A 20,727-nucleotide genomic window follows, 5' to 3' on the forward strand; every position below is an offset into this window, starting at 1 on the left:
CAAACTAAATAGGTGTCTTAGGCTAGTTTTAGACGGAATCATTTATCGTAGCAGATGTGCTGCCAAAAATTTCGTATAATGTTCTATGAAATCAAAAGTATATGGTGCTTTTACACTATAGCATTTTGATCAGCATCTTGTCGTGACGTAGCAAACAAATCACTGCAGAAGAACGCAATTATGGCTCCGAAACTAAAGCGTGAGGTAGCTAAATCTATAGTGGTTGTAACAACAGTTCTCGTCGGTTATGTTAAAAAACGAAAACCACAGAGAAGTATGTAGGCAAAGCGCATCCCTACTCCAACTCATTTTTCTTTACTATAATTCAATTTCTCACACAAAACAAAGAGCATTGATAGTTGGCACAAAATCTTTCGCTTCCTTTCAACACACCACGGCGCTGCAATCCGACCAGCAATGCTGGGGAAAATGCTACGAAATAGAGCAGGTTCTATCGACAAGAAATGCCATGGCATTGGGAAATGCCATAGCATTTGCTACTTTACACGGTAGGATATCGATGATACGATTTTTGCTACGAGAAATGCTACCGTCTAAAACTAGCCTTATAGTACCTATATTCTATGTTTGTGTGTCATATGACCGTCAGATTTGCCCGTGGGTGTCTCTCCAATACGTTCTGTTCCACAGATTGGCATTGGTCCCCTGTCTTGATTCGTGTATCATTTTCGCAGTGTCTCTTAACTTTTGGACATGAGTCTATTAAAAATCCATCTTTGAATCACTCAACCATCTAATAATTTAATTATCCTACTATTTTCTTAAGTAATGTCACGATAATAGAGACCTTCTCGTCAGTGGAATTCCATTGGCAGCTCGAACTAGGGTAATCTCCTGTTCTGTTGACCTTCTTAAGATTTGAAGTGTTTTTCTATACAGTGTCATGATGATAGCTTTTCTGCTGAGCATGTTTTAAACAAAACGAAGGGAAATGTTCTTCGCCAGTTATTCCAATATTCTTTCATGCTGTTTCTAGGCCACCAAGGTCAGTAACGGCACTGTTGCCGGTAGTTGAATATTGAATTTACTGTTGAATATTCCAAGTACTATTATTTTTGTTGTTTGGAAATCATATGCTACTAATTTCTATCACATTATTATGATTATACAATTGTGACATGTTAAACTTGATAGGTTCGTTACTAAAGTGCTCTAGAGCCTTTGGCAACAGTCTCTCCAAAGCACCAACTGCCCAGCTGTGATAGAACAGTTCTCCTGAACCGCACAATAGGAGAAGCAAATAAGGTTTTCGGTTTCCACCTGCGAGGAAAGAGCTGTCTTGACTTTCTTGAGAGACTTAGGGGCAGATGTAGCGTTTAGGAATTTTTGTTGTAATATTTATTCAGATTTCTTTATGTATATTGCAGGGAAGCGACATTTCAACAGTGATCTAGAAGATTTACTGACAACGCTGCGCACTATTCTTAATCAGGAAACTGTTGGAAGAAAAGTCACTGATGATGTTGAAGAGGAGCCAACTGACACAAAAAGAGGAAAGATGTCATAGTTCGCTATAACTAGTAATAATACGAAAAATAAATTATTAGCGTCAGTTATAAAATGTTGTATGTAAATAATGCTTCGATTGGTTTATGTACTTCTGTGATTGTTGTACAGAATATAATGTTGAATATAAGTATTTGTTTCATTAATCTTGCTTACTTATTCATAAAAATATGCAAAACTATGTGTGACACGTAGTTCTGTAGATAGCAACTCAGTCAAATACTTCTGTACGGTATTCCAGCGGGAATGGAACAAGTCTCCCAGCAGCTATATCGGGTGTTCTAAAGTTTCGCCCACGGACCACAGAGCACTATTATACAGGTCAAAATAAGCGAAAATGTCTTTGTTGAAATAAAAAGAGGTTGATTGTCAGAACGGTCACTACAAAGATGTTCAAAGTTTCGACCCGCCACTTCAATGCAAATGTTACAGCGTCGGCGAAGGGACCGGCGGACGTGTTGAAACACTTCTGGCGTTTCCCTAATGCTCCAGGCACCACCAACAATTCGAGTAACCAAATCCTTCTCTGATTGTACAGGCGTCGTATAGACTAGTTGTTTCATATGACCTCAGAAAAAGAAATTACGGGGTTAAGATTTGATGAGCGAGGAGACCAAGGTACTGGTCCTTCTCTGCAGATCCGTTTGTTCGGAATGGATGCGTTGAGAAAATTCCGCAACGAAATGAGCTGGAGTACCGTCGTGCATAAACCACATATTTCGCCGAACAGCCAGTGGTACAATCTCTAATAGTTCAGGCAGAATCTCTTCCAAAAATATGCGATACTCCCACCCGGTCAAGCGTTGGGGTAGTAGATACGGTCTGATGAGATAGTTATCAACGATTCCTTCCCACATATTCACAGAACACCGTTCTTGATGGGCACGAGTTGACATTCCGTGTGGATTTGCCTCGGACCACAAATGTTGATTGTGAGTATTGAATACTGTACTCCATCACGGGAAAACGTAACTTCATCTGTGAAGAGAACACGAGACATGAAGTGGGTTGTATTAGCATGCCATTCACGTGACCACGGGACAAACTCCCGCCTATGTGGATAATCAGCGTCGTGTAAAGACGTGGACAAGGAAAGAGTACATATGACGTGGAAAGTGTATTTATGCACTTTTTGGACGTGGAAAGGGTACATATTTTCGTGAAGCACGTTCCATACCTGCCGATGATGAGCGTTACTTGAGCAGATACTACTATCCCTGTGCTGGTGGAAGGGTTTCTCTGAACTTGAGCAAGAACGTCCTCCTCAAAAGCCACAGTCCGTACGGTTCTGTTTCGTCCAGCATTGGGCTTGTGTGCTTCCAGCAGTCCTCTTTCTCGTAGTCTTCGATCTACACTGGTGAAAGTTGCGTGGTGTGGAATTTTATGTTTAGGAAACTGTTGGCTGTACAGCCGTTGTGCCACACGGCCATTACCATCCGCTTTCCCGTACGCTAGATGAATGCCTGCTAATTCCTCACGTGTGTACTGCTCCATCTCCATTGTAATCACAGGCGTTGGGTATCCACACCGTATGACGATGAAATGAAGCGAATGGTGGATGTTCCCTCCGCCGTTATAGTCACTGTCCGGAATCGAAGATAGCGAGATTGCAACTTAGTGAAACTTTTCGGTCAAAGAATGATATTTGTATATACAAATAAGCAAATCTACACAACTACACGGTGACGGAGAAGACACTACACCACAAGACAGGAAAGTGCACACACCACTACTACGACAAACGTAGTACCTTAATATCTTATCGAACACATTCAGAAATATCGTATCACCCTCTTGCAAGATACACTTAATGTCACAAACGATGTTCTGGTCATTAAAGAAATACACACAACACAATACATCCAAATTAAAGGTGCAATGCACTCTAATGAACCCAATAAACGAATGTAACCTTTAACAGAAATGGTACACAGTAAGTAGTTTTTCGTTTTCAAACGGTTTATGAGAAACACACCAGTAGTCCATAGTGTCAATCCCGTTCTTGCGCAAGCGACGAACAAACCAGCTCATTCACTCATGTGCAATGACTCCAGCGCACTCACAATGCAAGAAACAAATGAAAGCGAATAGCAAAGGAACCGAACAAATATCAGGTTGCCGAAGTTCCGTTGTTTCTTGCAAAGGTACTAGAGATTTGACTTGATTTTGAGTTTAACGTCCCACTCAGCAGCGAGGCTATATGGGACGGGGGTCTACTGATTAACGTGCAATCCGAACCACATGAGATCCCGCCTGGAATCGAACGCGGGTCTCCCACGTCAAAGGCACGTACGCTAACCGCTTAGCCGTGAAGGAGCTCAAAAAGATACTGGAGACAATGACAGACGAGTACGTACATTACGAAACACAAATAAACTAAACGACAGTAGCAGTTGTAACAGATCATCATTAAAAGCAATGTGATGTCATTATTATGAACAAATCAGCAATCGGAATTTGTTTTCTGTTACCTATTGGCTTGTGTTGTACGTATTTTTACATTGTACCGTCGTGACGTTTCCAGTGAATTCTTGAACGTACAACGTCTTTACTAGTGCTTTTTGAGGAGGTATGCAACCACGCGCAGTGATAATTACCTCATCCGCCATCTTTTAATCTAAGTACTGACCTGCCATATAGTATTATTTCCAGACAGTAAGACGTTCTTTATATGCTCTTGTCCACTCAATTTACGTCATAAAGTATCCGGGAATCTCTAACGTCCTTTGGGGTATTCCTTGCGCCGCCAATCCATAAATCTGAAAACTGCAAATTTGGAGAGAGCAGGTTAGAATCCTTTGACGATACCATGCCGCATCACGTATACGGTCATTAGTTTGTACAATATTTAACTCTAAAGTTGGTTTTCCCACACTTTCGGCAGCCTATAATACGTAAACGACGTGGTTTTCGTCCTATGTTTATTGGAACTTTTTTTGTTTGTTTTAATCTGAGGAATCACTCCTCTGCTTTTGTACAACGAATTTAGCGCCATACTATATATATATATATATATATATATATATATATATATATATATATATAAAATATTGGTTTATTTTGACCTGTAGAATAGTGCTCTGTGGTTCGTGGGAGCCAAATTTAGAACATCCGATATATCTCAAACGCAAAAATAGACAAACTCCAACCATATATTCCACATAATATTTACAAAGATGTTTATAATTAAATATAAATAAGACGTTGATATTCCATTTGTGTACGGATCTAATGTCAAAAGTCTTATTATAAACGCCAGACATCTTTAGTTTAATGTCCTTCGCCCTATTAGTTAAAACAGACGATGAATAATGCAGATGGCAATTACAGTTACGGAGGCGTAGCGGAGAAATTTAATGCAGGTGCTAAGATAGGACACCAATCACGCACAAAACAGTGATAAAATAGGTTCAGTGATTAATAGAGACTGCTAGCATGCATAACAAATCGTGTAGTTGGAGACCGATGACTTACAGTGAGTTAACATCACAACAGAAGACACTGATGTCTGTCGACAGAAATCACATCGTAAGCCAGTGATGGAATTTGTTCGTAATTTTACCGTATTCGTACGGTAATTCTGTGGCCTGTATGATGTAGAGTCGAAATATGGTTACCGTACAGAAAAATACGGTAATTTTGAAGTCGCAAAATTGATATATGAATTAAGTCTAGAATGCCTTGCATTTAATAGAAGAGAGACGGGAGTAAGAACAGCAAAAGCGTAAGTAGAGACGTATTTCGATGCTTGACCTCTGTTATACGTGTCTTTTTCATTCCCGATTGAAATGTTCCCGAAAAATGACCATCTCCGGTAATTTCCCTTGAAGCCAAACCTAAGGAGATAGATTAAGATGCCGTTTTTAATCCAAGAATAAAACTACGATTGTTCTAAATGTCTGCCTTCTGAGAATTTCAGTAGCTGTGTATGGAGTATCGTATTATTCTCTCTAATGCGAAATGTTTAGCCAGGACTATGTTTGGGGTATGAGTACAAATGAGAAGGTATGAAGCACCTTGCTTTGCACCTACCGACTATCACTTTAAAAGCGCAATATGTAAAATAAAGACATAAAGAATAAAACCACCCGAACTCTATCCTGACTACGTCACTGCTACACAGTAATTTTGTGCTTAAATTTAATTCTGGGTGGTGAAAAATGAAAGAGTGATATTTAATACTTTTCTCTACCTTCAAAAAGGATCTAATTAGATTTTTCTTTTTAATTTCACTTAACAAAGATCCCACTCTGCTGTCGAAAATATAAATACGAGAAACATCGATTTTCATTCCTTTCCTTTTGTGAGACAGATCACTATTACACACACACCATGCTTATCTTAACGGCAACTTTTCTCCATCTGATGTGCCGACAACATATTTCTTCATACTCAAAATTTCATGCGTATGGCATCTCACAACTATCACTACTACTACTACTACTACTACTAATAATAATAATAATAATAATAATAATAAGACTGTACTGTAATTTCACCCGAAATACGATTATTTTTAAGCTCCTGCAAGTGTTTTGCGATGTTAATAATTTCCATGCCTGACGTAAACCAATCGAGTGTACATTGCATTCTACAAAAGTACCCACAATATCCTGATGCAGCAATACTTTAGTGAGAATTACTCTGACCGTAACCTACGATTGTAGTAATGGGCATGCGGCCACGTCAGTGAGAATCCTAAGTTAGGATTAACTAAATTATTCAGTGACGAGGCGTTGGTTTACGTTAGGAGGAACGTTAACAAACAGAATTGGAGGTAATGCAAGGATACAAATCCTCATTGGACAGATCCTTTATAAATACGAAGTATGTAGAAAAAAAATAATGCTTGTAACTTATCTGTATTAACTCTGTCGCCTTCAAAATAGTTCCCTTGGGAAGCTACGCAGCTGCAAATGTTTTTTCCACTCTTCATAACAATGCTGAAACTGAGAATGCGAGAGGGAGGCCACGGTGGCTCAGTGGTAGAGCGTTCACGTCTGGTGCTTGAGGTCCCGGGTTCGATCCCAGCTCCCGCCAAGTGAACTTTGTGGTGGACAAACACCGTGTGCGTATGTTTCCTCGGGGATCTCCCGTTTCCTCCCACATTCTTCATTCCACCATTTCATTTATTTCTCATCATCACAACCTCCTTTAGCCTTGCCGCCACAACGGTGGGACGTAAAACTCAGATTTCATTTTTTGAGAATGCGAGATGGCCTTCAGCTAATAGGTTCGAACGAGGGGTGTTGGGAAACTCATATCAATTAACCTCTATTTTCTTTTTTATGGAAAATGCCTTAACCCGTTTAAAGAAATGAGATCGCGACAAAGCAGTATCACGGTAGGTCTGTTTGGCGTGTTGCACAGTCTTGATCATATTGAACCCAAATTAGAAACATAACTTGATGGCACTCTGTTGATCGTAGCTTTGTTCGTTCATTTTCATGTGTGGCATATCTCACTTCACAACACGAGCTCTCACATTTTACCTGTTAATACTACGAACACGCCCCTCACACTAAAGGTTACATGAAATGTGTAACCAATAGAGAGGGAACATGTGTAGTGTTGCAAATTCGTGAGTTCTGAATCCGGTCTTATTACTTTCTTTACAGATCTCGTACATGGAGAATTTAAAATCATGGTGTGGTGTGGAATTGGGAACAGGAATTCTATCCTTTCTTCATCGAAAATACTGTGATAGCGGAAAGTTACAAACATCTTCAATAGTAGAATGACAAAAATGCGAGAAAATGGTAGAACATACACAGTTTGTCTATTACGAAGTGCGAGAGAAGAGATCGAACCAAGAGCCCCATGCAGCAGCGGTAGAGCAGTGCTTACCTCTAGTGCATTGGTTCCTGGCTCAATTCAAGCTTCCACCAAGTGGACTTTTGGGAGGACGCATTATCCAATGGGTAGACAAGTTTATACCGAAAGTTCTGGAAATGTGGCTGGTGGCTTATTTTATGCATTGATGGTAAAGATTAACATACAGTACAAATTGCTGTAACCTGATATTTGACTCGTCTTCCTAGAAACACAAGAATGTCCTGCCATGGTCAATGCTGTATGCTCTTTTTACTTTTCCATTTAGGAGCAATATCTGCTCTTAAACCATCGGATGTACTGATTTACTGTTCCTTTCCGGCCTTAAATAGAACTTTTCTTGTCTAGATTTTGCATTGGTAATATTAGAGATCAGATAGTAACTTTCTTCATTTTCCTTGAGATCCTAGTACTTCAACATCATAGCAATCTATAAACATTCCTGTGAGACCTTTAACTTGACTCATTTACAATAATACCGAAGCTCGCCCCTACTTCTTGGAATTCTAGAAAAGACATAATACTAAAAGAAACGAAGGATATCAACCAGTTAGTGCGAACAAAATGCTATTGAGTAAGTAGTAACCATATCCAAACCATTTCTCATAAATCAGGTTTTTGAGTGCATAGTTTATGACGTCTTAATTGTTGGGCACCCAAAATTATGCACTGTACGAAAGGTCTTGTAAACAATCATCAATCAGTTCATGTAACGTAGATATTAGAGCTTACTTTCTACATTTCTAAAAGCTCCATTGTCTTTAAATTATCTACTGAAATTCAAAATGAGATTGAACTTAATCATCATCATCATCATAGGTATTCTCTCATTATTGTAAGGTCTCTTACGTACACTGAAAAACTTCGGTGCTGCACGATCTTCAGCTAACTTCTTCGTCTTTACCAGCGGCGTAGCGAGCACTACAAGATTGGGGGGAAATGAAACTTGAAATTGCTAAGTCTTGATTTAAAAAAAAAAATGCCAAATCTTGTTAAAAAAAATTACGAAGTGTTTTGAAAATCTTAGTCTCACTTTTACCAAACCCGCGGAAAACTTTACAGCAACCTTATTTTCATATTCGCCCCATTCCGTGAACCATCAGAGATACGAATACGAACAGCCCCCGGTTTCGAGTAAAAGGACCTCGCACTTTTCTTATGGAAAGTGGCTTTCGGCTAATGTTGAAACTTCGCTGGTTGATAGTTCTTAACATGTGGATCCAAAGTCTGAATGGGCACAAAGACCGAAATCCACTTCTTCCCCCCCCCCCCAAAACCGCCTCGAAGTAGCTGGGGGGGATTGAACTGATTTCAGCATGTAAAACAATTTGTTGTTTTAATCAACTCAACAAGGACCCCAAACAACCACATGTTAGACTATCAAACTACCCCACTTGACACCGCCCTTTGCCCCCCACATATCCCCTCCGCGAATTACCTTACGGATGTTCCATATTACTGTAGTTTATAGTTACGCGTATGTGTTGAAATACCTACAGTTTTGGTCTCACCGACGATATAATGAGTTTCACGTATCGCTGATTACGAATCTGAAGTGAGAGTTCTAGAATTCAATATGGCGGATCAAAAACACGAAACTCCTGAATGTAGCCACAAATAGCTGTTTACTAGGGTATTTTGGGTCGTTGGTTACGAATCTGAAGTCAAAATTCTTGAATTCAAGATTGCAGGTCCAATATGGTGGATAAAAACGTCAAAGCCAGAAATCGTAGTAGACTAGAGTATTTTTAGATCGCTGTTTAAGTACGCAACATTCCTTGATACTTTAGCCACCATGTAGAATTATTCTGCACCCTTGCCCTTTACCAAAACCCACCACAGATATCTTAATGCTGAACGGAGCTAAAATAATTCATCAATTATCTGTTCATTATTTTCATCATTTCGGTTTGCAGCATGTAATGTGGTACTTAGCAATGAGTCATCGGGATATCTAATATTCCGTAAATGTCGTGCATGTCCTAAATACCCCAAGACACTTGCAACGTGCGCACATGTACCTAATGTACGAGCACCGCTCTGACATGTATAGTAGTAACCTTTAATAATATTTTGACCATAATCCTGGTCATTGTGTTAGTAGACAGAGAATACCGCGATGCAATTCCTTTACTGGAATGTTTAGGAATTGATCATAGAATGCCCGCACTCCTACCACCACGTCAAAGACAACTATCAACAGAAGATGCGAATACTTCTCGACTAGTTACTAAAAGTCGATGGATAGTCGAGGCAAGAAACGGGCATCTAAGATCTGTTTTTAAGTTTCTAGCACAAACGTTCAATCTGCAACATGCAAAGAAACTGAATAAATTCTATCGCATAGCTGGAGCTATTTTGAACAGATACCATCCCATTATTTTCATGCAAGATGCAACCATTGAATTAGCTAGAGAAATGAGAAATAAGTCAATCATGCCGAACGTTGTTAAAGCAAGAGTGGAGGTAGATAATCTTATTAGAAGGAACGGTCAATGGGTACCGCTGAATGATCAAGGCCTAATTGATTTCCCTGTACTTAACTTAAACTACTTACGAGATTTACAGTAGGCACATATCAAGTAGATCTCTCATCCTCTTACGTCCAAGATAAACTAATACGAGATAACGATGAGCAATTCCAGCTTGACGAAAACGTAACTGAACCGGGATTACTGCGCATACGTCTCTACTCAAGGTTCCGTAATGCAACTAAGCATCAAGTTTTCATAGCATATGTACCCAATGATGAAGATGACCAGGATTATGATCAAAATGTTATTCAAGGTTACTACTGTACATGTCAAAGCGGTGCTCGTACATTAGGTACATGTGCGCACGTTGCAAGTGTCTTGGGGTATTTAGGACATGCACGACATTTACAGAATATTAGATATCCTGATGACTCATTGCTAAGTACCACATTAGATGCTGCAAACCGAAATGATGAAAATAATGAACAGATAATAGATGAATTATTTTAACTCCGTTCAGCATTAAGATATCTGTGGTGGGTTTTGGTAAACGGCAAGGATGCAGAATAATTCTACATGGTGGCTGAAGTATCAAGGAATGTTGCGTACTTAAACAGCGATCTAAAAACACTCTAGTCTACTACGATTTGTGGCTTCGACGTTTTTATCCACCATATTGGATCTGCAATCTTGAATTCAAGAATTTTGATCTCAGATTCGTAACTAACGACCCAAAATACCCTAGTAAACAGCTATTTGTGGCTACATTCAGGAGTTTCGTGTTTTTGATCCGCCATATTGATCCTCCATCTTGAATTCTAGAACTCTCACTTCAGATTCGTAATCAGCGATACGTGAAACCCATTATATCGTCGGTGAGACCAAAACTAGGTATTTCAACACATACGCGCAACTATAAACTACAGTAATATGGAACATCCGTAAGGAAATTCGCGGGGGGGGATATGTGGGGGGTAAAGGGCGGTGTCAAGTGGGGTAGTTTGATAGTCTAACATGTGGTTGTTTGGGGTCCTTGTTGAGTTGATTAAAACAACAAATTGTTTTACATGCTGAAATCAGTTCAATCCCCCCCAGCTACTTGGAGGCGGTTTTTTGGGGGAAGGAGTGGATTTCGGTCTTTGTGCCCATTGAGACTTTTGATCCACATGTTAAGAACTATCAACCAGCGAAGTTTCAACAACATTAGCCGAAAGCCACTTTCCATAAGAAAAGTGCGAGGTCCTTTCACACCTCAACTCAGAATCATTATCATCTCCTACTTTGCACAACTGTTAATTTGACAACTTATGGCTAGTTTAGGGAATCTGCGCCAGTCAATCCTCACCAGAAATGCGCAATTTTTTTCTCTCTCTCTTCTGTCCTCCAGTCTCCTCCCACTTCGATTTCACAATTCCGCACTCTGATGAAAAGTATTAAATACCAGGAAGAAAAATACTAATATATAACCTCCCTTTTAGGCGCCCCTCCAACCACAAGCCCGGGTCACGTGCCTCGCTTGCTTCCCCATGAGCTACATAAGTAACATACAATGGTTACGTAATGCTTTGACTTATAAATACTATAAAGAAAGGAAGAATTGCAACTTTTGTTTTACTTTCCGAAAGAAGCAACTACGTGATTAAAAATAAAGTAGGAAAGGCAACACACTTGCATGAAAATGAAGTGAAACACACACCAGTCTATGCTTTCACCCAGCAGACGTATTGTTTGCCCCCCAAAATGTAACTTTTGGAATCATGCACTTAGGTTCATAGCGGAAGCGACAGAATGACTTGACTCATCCATTGTATCTTTCGTCCATCGAACAACATTCTCAGAAACCTACTGTGCCCCCCTGTGCCGTGCCATGGAAAATCAGCACCCAGGGCGAGAATATACGACGGCGGCCTCATACATATAAATTAGGGCGACAGATCATCCGTGAAGCGCCAACATGATTGGCGCGAAGCATAAGATAATTTTCAAAAATAAACCCTGCTTTTCCTTGATTTTAAGCACCTTTTATTACTTTTTTCCTTCCATTTTATATATGTGCACATATATTTTCCTAACATGAGTAACATTATAGGACCACTTCCTAAAGCAGAAAGAGGATTTAAGTACATACTAGTAATTTTCCAAGTAATTTTTCTTTTCTCTTTTTCTTTCATTTTCTTTTTTCATTTTTCTCCCCAATTTTGCGCCCCATTTCTTCTGCGCCCCGGCTATCGCCCCCCGGTATGCAAAGCACGGTTTTGTTCAGTTCTCCCTACTCGAAAAGCCCTGTAAATAGAAAGTCTTACTGCAAAACAGAACTGAAATAAGCTATTCTTGTACTCTATATTAATATGATCACCTTTTGTTTCAAAGCGAAAGGTTTATTCACACACAAAGCATACACGGTTATACAATACAAAGTATATTCACTCTGGTATCAAAATCTACTTCCCTTTGACATTTTACTATTAGAAAAAAAACTTAAATTTGTCAAATTTACATACTATACATAGTAAAAATTTATAGGCCTACTAATAAACATGACATGTTTTCTTCATGGGAATACGGGACACCTTAGATTCCCTTCCTCCCAAACTTTCCAACACAATCCAATAAACTATACCTCTGGTTATGAATAACAGCGGTGGCTCAATTTTATCGCGTTCACTTCCGGTGCGTGGGGTCCTTGGTTCGATCCCAGCTCACTTCAAGTGAGCTTTGTAGTGGAAAAACAGCGTGTGCGTGGGTTTCTCGGGGTTCCCCAATTTCCTCCGACTTTCTTCATTCCACCATTTCATTTATTTCTCATCATCAGCGTCTCCTTTAGCCTAGCCGACATTTTCTTTCAACAATATAATAGGCGGAAGTTCCCTAAGCTGCAGCTACTTTTCTCTCGTCGTTCCCTGCAATTAACTTTACGAATTGAAGATGTGTACAATCCAACTACAAAAAAATTGCCTTAAAAACTTAAGATAATGTCTTATAAAAATGCTTTACAGAAAAACAATATGCAAACGGTTTAAATCAGTGATATAATCTACATTCAATATTCTTTGCGTGTTTAGCAATATTTATTTACAAGGTAGTATTTGCGAAAATTACGTTTATCAGTTTAATCTGATGAAAAGTTGATTTTTCTCCTTGTATCGTGTATTATTGTCAGGACAGTAGCCATGTCTAGGAAAGTCGTAGACAATAGGGCTATTGTTCTCTTAATTGCTTTATTACCTAACGACTTTTGATGTCAGTATGGCCGTGCTGGCCTTGGGGGAGGTGGTTTTATTACCCCGTTTGTTAGGTTGTTAGAAGGGTTCCTGGAAAAGGTTGTGTGTTAGGAGGGATGGAGTAGTTTCTAGAAAAGAGGTTGAATGACCTGTATTACGTGATTTTGATAGGGCTGTTTCTAACAGCTATGCTATGATCAAATTAATTATTTTTTATTCTTTTACTTTTATAGGAAACTTATTCTTATTTGTATTCTCCTAATAAATTACTAGGAGCAAATTGTATTGGATCGCTTGCTGTGCAAACTCCTTATTTGTTGGATCGTTTTTTCATTCTTTCGCTTCATTAGAAGCTTATTCTTATTTGCATTCTCTTAATAAATTAGTCGGAGCAATTTGTATTGGATCGCTTGCTAAGCAAGCTCAGAACAGCTACGCTGCGATCCTATGAAGAATGTGAACATACTAAAGAAAAGCTCATTGTTAAATTTGATTGTGATCATATTATTTTTTCCCAAATTGTATCCTAAAGCATACTCCATAGAACAATCTTTGATTGTGATCATATTAATTAATTTGACCATTTGCATAGCAACTTGTATTTTGATGAATCGTATGCTAAAACATACTCGTTGTTATAAATTGGAGGGAGTAAACTTTATTCATGCGGGATTTCTTAATTTGACGGATCGTATGCATAGCATACTCGGTGAGCGTGGTAAAAGCTCGTGTACGGAATACATATACTTCGGTACGATATGCAATGCTGGTACATATACAGAGCGTGGTTCTTGTACGTCTTTCGCTGCTGAACTCAAGACATGAACTGAACTTTTCGCGCGCTTTTTGGAAACTGGTTGGGCAAGAGGGAAAGATGGCGTTGTCGGGTAACAGGTGCGTGTTAAAACATGAAGACAAATACAAAGGAAAACCAACGACGTGTTTAGTACACATCACAGAGTGCCGACAGAGTAATGAAACAAGTTTGGCGTCAGGGTAGGTGAACACAAGACATTGTCGGCGAAGAATACAAAGAGGATTGAGGTCGTGGCAGGTAAACATGTTGAAACATGCTATGCTAATTGGTAATAGAAAAGAAGTTTTTCGCGGCGAATGATGAACACGTGATTACCTTGTGGCTATGAAAATACTTTAAATACGGGCCATAGCGGAAAATATATATAGAGACACCATGCATCTCTTTGAGAAAGAAGAACACTACGAGGTTAACACTGAAGCAATATCCGATGCTGAAACAGAAATATACGAATCATCGTCAGATGAAAAATATGATTTTGATGCAATAGAATCACCAGTGCTAACAACACTTTCACCAACACCACCGTCATCAGCAGCAGTATTATCAAGAACATCACGATTTTGGGGTTTAGATTGTTGCTGTAATAGTCAAAAGGTGGACCGTGAATGTATAAAGAAGGCTATTGAAAAATGGGATTTCAACGATACATTAATATGCGATGGATGTAGAGAAGGATCCCCTCATGATTTTGCGCATGATTGTATGAATGTACACCCAAAGTCATTGGAAACCCGTGCATGGAGTATTATTGCAAGTCCTAGTGTTGAAGAAGATGTGTTTTACTTGTATGCAAACACCCATATTATTGGAATATTAACAAGAGAAAAATTCTATGAAACATATGTGGAATTATTAAGTGATACAGATTATCTTCCGGAATTACTGGACATTTTCATAAGAAAAGACAGACGGAAATCCAACATTCCAGATTGAAAAATGTATTCGAATAGAGTTAGTGTTTCATGTGTGTTATGCAGTGATGAAAACATTAATGTGAATTGTGTATTAAAAACTATAAAAGTATACTTACGTAACACCAATCCAATTGAATGCATGGAATGCAAGTCAAATCTTCCTCATGATTGTATTCATCTTCATAATACTGGAACATTTGCAACGAAGTACTTATCTCTTGATAAAACTCTTAGTGAACTTTTTGAAGTTTTTGAACAAGAACATAGTGAAATCTCATTTATATGGTTTATGCGTAAAATTTGTGATCTTTTAAAAAATACAGAATTTGTTGGACAGATTATTCCGTTTTTCATTCATCACACAAATGAAATTTCACCATGTGTAAATCAATATATTAACGATATTCAAGGTTTTAAAATGTCTGACAATGAATTTATCATTCGAGAGTTTTGTTTAACTCCATGCGATGATACAGTAAATTTCCATTGCTTGGTAAAATCACCAAGAGATTATAATTTATTATCATTAGGATGTCAAAAACAAATTGATTGGTTAACTTTAAATTTACACGGTTTGATATGGAATAGCAAAACTGGATATACTGTATCATGCATACGAAACCTTGTATATCAATTATGTTCAAAGAATTCATCCTTTTATTGTAAAGGTTTAGAGAAATCTCTTTGGATTAAAAGAATATTTGCATTAGATAATGTCATTGATTTAGAAACAAAACATTGTCCACCATTAAGTGAATTATGTGGAGACACATTTAATGATTATTGTAATTTTCATACAAATATTGTAAAGAAATCAGGATGTGCATATCGTAATGCACAACAGTTGAATTATTGGTGGAAATATGAAAGATCAACAGCATTAACTATTGCATTATCAAGATTGTAATGTTTTTTCTTAGGAATTGTAAATAAAATGCAGGGATGTAAGTTTTAAAAAAAATTATTAAAAATTTAAGAAAAAAAGTTGATAAAAAATTATATATATTAAAAAATTTATATATGATAAAAAAATGTAAACATATAATAAGAAAAAAATAAAAAGAAATTAAAATTATTTCTGTTTTCTTTTTTTAAAAAATTTGTTCACATGTTTATAAACGATATTCTTTTTCAAATTTTTCTTGTTAAACATTTTTAAACACTTGAAATGATTGAGTGCGGATAATATGATGCAAAAAGAACAACACAAAATACCCGCACAACACAGAATTATCATGTTGATATTGATGATTATTCGTAAAGTACATTTTAGTATTTTTCGACAGAAAGTTTTTTATTTCTTTGGGAATGTCCATAGCAAGACTGTCAAAGTAGTACCCATGTTTTTTCTTATTGATGTACACTGCAACCCAGTGGGAACCAGCAGAATCAGATGTATCAAGATTAATCACAAGTGCAGCAGGAGGTTCTACCGTTACAGGAAGTCTGTCAATAGGGTAAATTCCAGTAACACTTGCACCAGTCACTTTATCACTTAGTAACACTTTTAACAATTCGTCGCTATACATGATGAAGATTATTATTTTTTAAATGTAGTAGGTATGTAACTATCACTGTTATTCACATGTAAGACATAGTCATACACTTTTACATATTCACTATACAGTAATGCTTCATGAACACTGCACCTATATTGTCCGAAACGATGCTTATTATGTGCACACCGATGAACGTGAAAACTTAATGCAGTATACTTTGGACAGTTTATTTCTTCTAAATTTGTAACTTCTCTTTGAAGAATTTCTTGAAGAAAACACTTTCTATTTATTCCGTAGGTGTATATTGTTGTAGTATTTGAACAATATGATTGAAGTATTTCCTTAAGATGGGAATATTCTACATCGCCTTCGTGCCAGGTAATGCCATACACATTCTCACCTAGATATTTGTTTGTACTTACGATCGGCTCAGCTAACTTATTTAAAGGAAATGGTGGTTTAAAAATCCAGTTTTGGAGAAAGGGAACGTCAGGATTTACAATGGCTAATTCTTTTACAATGAACTCATCTTCGTTATCACGATACGCCGAGAAGTGTACAACAACCCTCATCGTACTCAACTGAATAAATTAGAAGGTGTTATCAGTATAAATATTTCTATCTTTGTCTACTTGTGCTAAAGAATCGAATTGCGCGTACACAATGCATGTAACAGGTTCAGTTAAAGTTTCTGAAAATGATACTTTTAAATTTACAGGGGAATCGCGTACCACATCCCACGTGTTATCATCTAAAGTTCCTGTTGGAGATAGAATAAAAGCATACAGAGCATATCCGTTTGGATACTCATCAAGAGTAACAGTATGTGAATAATTTTGATAATATATACCAGTACCTGAAATCAAAGTATAGTAACTTAGAAGGTATAAATTGTTATTAATATCAGGAATGAGGGGGTTGGGAGGAAATGATTTTGAGCCGACTTGTAATTGCAGTTTGTTAACGTTAAAGTTTCGAAATTCAAAGGGATTAAGATGTGATTTCCCATTGAAGGCTGTGTTGGAGATGAAACCAATAACCAGGCCTTTAGGAACATTACCCAGGAAAAGATTATCAATGTTGTAAGACTACTTGTGCAGGTATAGTATAAGATCTTGTCTCCAATCTCGTCAGAGGTAACTTGGCTGTTTCCGAACACATTCGTGTATTTAATTGCATAGCTAAATCTGCAGCTACATCAATACGTCGTACATGAAGAATAACTTCCTCAAGTGCAACTTTATAACTTGTATTTTCAGGAGACATTAAGCAAAAATTATCTTTACTACGATGTAGTTTTACACGTAAACTTACTTTGTTAGGGAGCATACGATCTAAACTTACAATATCAGTATGAAGACGTCCATACATTTCAAAAGATTTACTATTTTTCACCTTATTAGCACGTTTTTGAAAACCAGCATTTGTATTATCTAATTTATTTAAATTTTTGCAGTATCTTTATGCCACAGTGCACATGCTAAATGTGTTTGAGAAGCATCATAAGAATAATTTAATAATGTTTCAATGTATGCACGATAAGGATAAGATCCTGATGAGGAGCTAATTAATTTATCATTTAACGAAATATCAATTTGAGTAAATAAAGAATGTAAGAAATTATTTACTGGTGCAACAGTATCATCATTAGCTAACGTTGTACAATCAGCTTTAGTAATTTTACAACGTACATAAGGATATAGATATGCAGGATGAATAAATTCCCCTGTTTCTCCTGGAATAACAAATTCAATAGGTCCTTCTGAGGTTAATGTGGAAATAGGACGATATTCAGCATTTGTAGTTGCTTCAATAGCTGTTTGTGTCATTGGTATAGAAAAGAAATCAAATTCATTGGTTCAACATTCAAAACTCCTTGAATTTAGGAGCGCCATTATAAAAAGATGTCGTGTATATGTTTACGTTTTGTTGGTGGTCCAAAATTTACAATTGCAGGAGCTTTCCTCTTGCGTGACCGTCTCTTGCCATTACCAGTTAGCAACTGCCCAACTTTATTAATTGCTTTTGTCTTTAAATTATTACCAGCTTTTACACGCGCACGAACAGATTCTTTAAATGGTCGGTTTTCTAATACATCACCCGCAACTTGCATACCGGTTTGTAACGCTTGACGTCCTACAGTTTTTGCACCTTGTTTAAGAAATGGTAAAGCAAAACGAAATAATCCTTTAAAGAAACTACCTATACCTTGTCCCCTTTGATATACAGGTCCTGAAAAATATGGTATTCCGCGTCCACGGTGATAAGTAACACGTCTTGCTCTCTTCTTTTTTTCTATAATTATTATTTAGCAGATGAAGGAGAGCGTTTAAAATGTAGTGTTACGGTCAGTGTCCCAGAAAGAAATGGCAAATTTCGCCCTGCATGAACTTTTAATAGTATTTCAATCGTGTTAAAACAAAATTTTGCAAGTGGCATATAATGAATATCTTCAAAGGTAATTGTTTGAACTTTTCCGTAATTAATATCAGAGATTGTTGCTATACGTAATAATGGTGCTTTGGTATCACCTAATAATTGATATTGTATAATATCTGTATAAATAAAAATTTGATGTGGATATCCGATATCTACATATGGTTGTTTGAATCCACGAGATTCTTTAACAAGATCTGATTTTCCAGAAAAACCTAATTGTAAAGCTAATGTAGGCGACAATGTAACTGATTCTACACGATCATCATATTCAACATGCACAACATTTGAAAAACTAAATCTTATAAAACTTGATATCGCGTTTAATTCATCTAGTAAATGATGAATGGATGGATAATATCCAACAATAATTTTACTTTTCATAGTTTCTGCATTTTTAAATTTGTACCATATAACATTTTCACCTTCGGTAACATTATAACATGTTAATGGAATATGTACTTCACTTAATCCTACATACCAATCGGATTCCGATAAACGAATATTATTTTTTAATTGATTAATAAAATGTGTTGGACTATTTGTAGGATATACATCTGCACTAGCATTTGAAACTAGTGTAATGTTAAAACTATCATCAATACTTTCAGAAATCATTTTCGTTTGAAGTGAAGTGTTAGGGTTGAAGTTCCAAAACGAAATGGTAATTTTAACCCGTGTTCATCTTTTAAGTTTACTTCTATCGTATCAAAATATTTCTTTTCAACTTTAACATAATGCGGTGAGTGAAACAAGATTTTTACATGACCGTGTTGTACACTATATACACTAAGTTTTCGAACTAATTGTCCTATATTTTTTTGTTGTTTCACAATATCAATGCAAACATTAATTGTATTGGGAATATTATAATCTAAATCACATGGAAATTTTCCACGTGCTAATATTAAATCAACATTTCTAACTTTTGTGTATATAACTTTTTTAACGTCAAACGTATTTTCATTAATAAATCCAAAAATGTGTTGTAATCCTGGTGTAACACCAATTATACATTGATCTTCTAATTTCAAAGAATGTTTAATAACAATTTGATTTTTATTTTTTAAATAGTGTAACACGAGCATTTTCAGGAATTAATTGTAGAATAGATTCAATTGATGAATAATATCTAGGTGTTATTGGAACATGGTGGCGTTCAACTTTACCATCGATAACACTAGTAATTATAATTTCTTCATTTTCACCAACATTGTAAAAACTCCACGGAATATTAATTTGTGTTAATGCAACACCCCTTTCCTCATCACTTAAATCAATAGGTTGTGCCAATTTAACTCGAAATGATGATATTGTATTATTATCAAAAAGATTGCTACTTGGATTTGAAGGGAGAGTAACGTAAAAGTCGTGTGTAAAGTTCGAATTCATTTTGCAGACTGAACAGAATCTGATCTAATCCACGAATTCATACTTGATGGATATCCTAACCATTTTACATACATCCACCCATTTTTACGTTTCAATACTTTTTCAATAAGATATGTTTTCTTTGAATTTATAATTACTTTTTGTAATACTTCTGCATAAAATATTCCTTTAATTTCTTCACCGTTCCAATCTTTTAATTTGTAAGTGACAGGAGATCTGACTTAATACATTTGTCAACAATAAATATTTCTTGTGACCACTTAGGTAAATATCCTTTTTCTAATGTATGTTTATACTTACTAACACGAACATAATCACCCGAACTAAATTTACAACTTATATTTTCTTATTCTTTTTATTTCCGTATAATGTTTCCCACACTTGATTCACATTGGAATCATTTACTTGTGCAGGTGCCATTTTAATACTTGAATGGTATGAATGATTATAATTTTTTACAATTTGATCTAATACATTAATATAACGATAAGTATTCTTTGCAGTAAAATAACGATACAATCTTTCTTTTAATGTACGTATAAAACGTTCTGCTAACGCACACTTAATTTCGGAATGAACACTATAATGATTAATTTCATATTCTTTAAACAA

The 20,727-nt window shown here is 36.7% G+C and overlaps 1 protein-coding gene across 2 annotated transcripts in view; it reads left to right on the top strand.

Annotated features, from left to right (window-relative positions):
- LOC145680918 (dnaJ homolog l(2)tid, mitochondrial) overlaps window positions 1-1,673 on the top strand; it is a 226,478-nt gene extending 224,805 nt beyond the window's left edge. The window contains exon 8 of one of the 2 annotated variants that reach the window (XM_081752079.1): window positions 1,389-1,673. In XM_081752079.1, the coding sequence (XP_081608205.1) occupies window positions 1,389-1,528 (140 nt within the window). In that variant the 3' untranslated portion in view covers window positions 1,529-1,673. The remainder of the gene's footprint in view (window positions 1-1,388) is intronic. The other variant, XM_081752080.1, reaches the window with a different exon arrangement.
- Window positions 1,674-20,727: the final 19,054 nt, after the last annotated feature.

Source organism: Thermobia domestica, chromosome 3 (assembly GCF_964235325.1).
Source record: "Thermobia domestica chromosome 3, izTheDome1.hap1.1, whole genome shotgun sequence".
In the NCBI taxonomy this organism is placed as follows: domain Eukaryota; kingdom Metazoa; phylum Arthropoda; class Insecta; order Zygentoma; family Lepismatidae; genus Thermobia; species Thermobia domestica.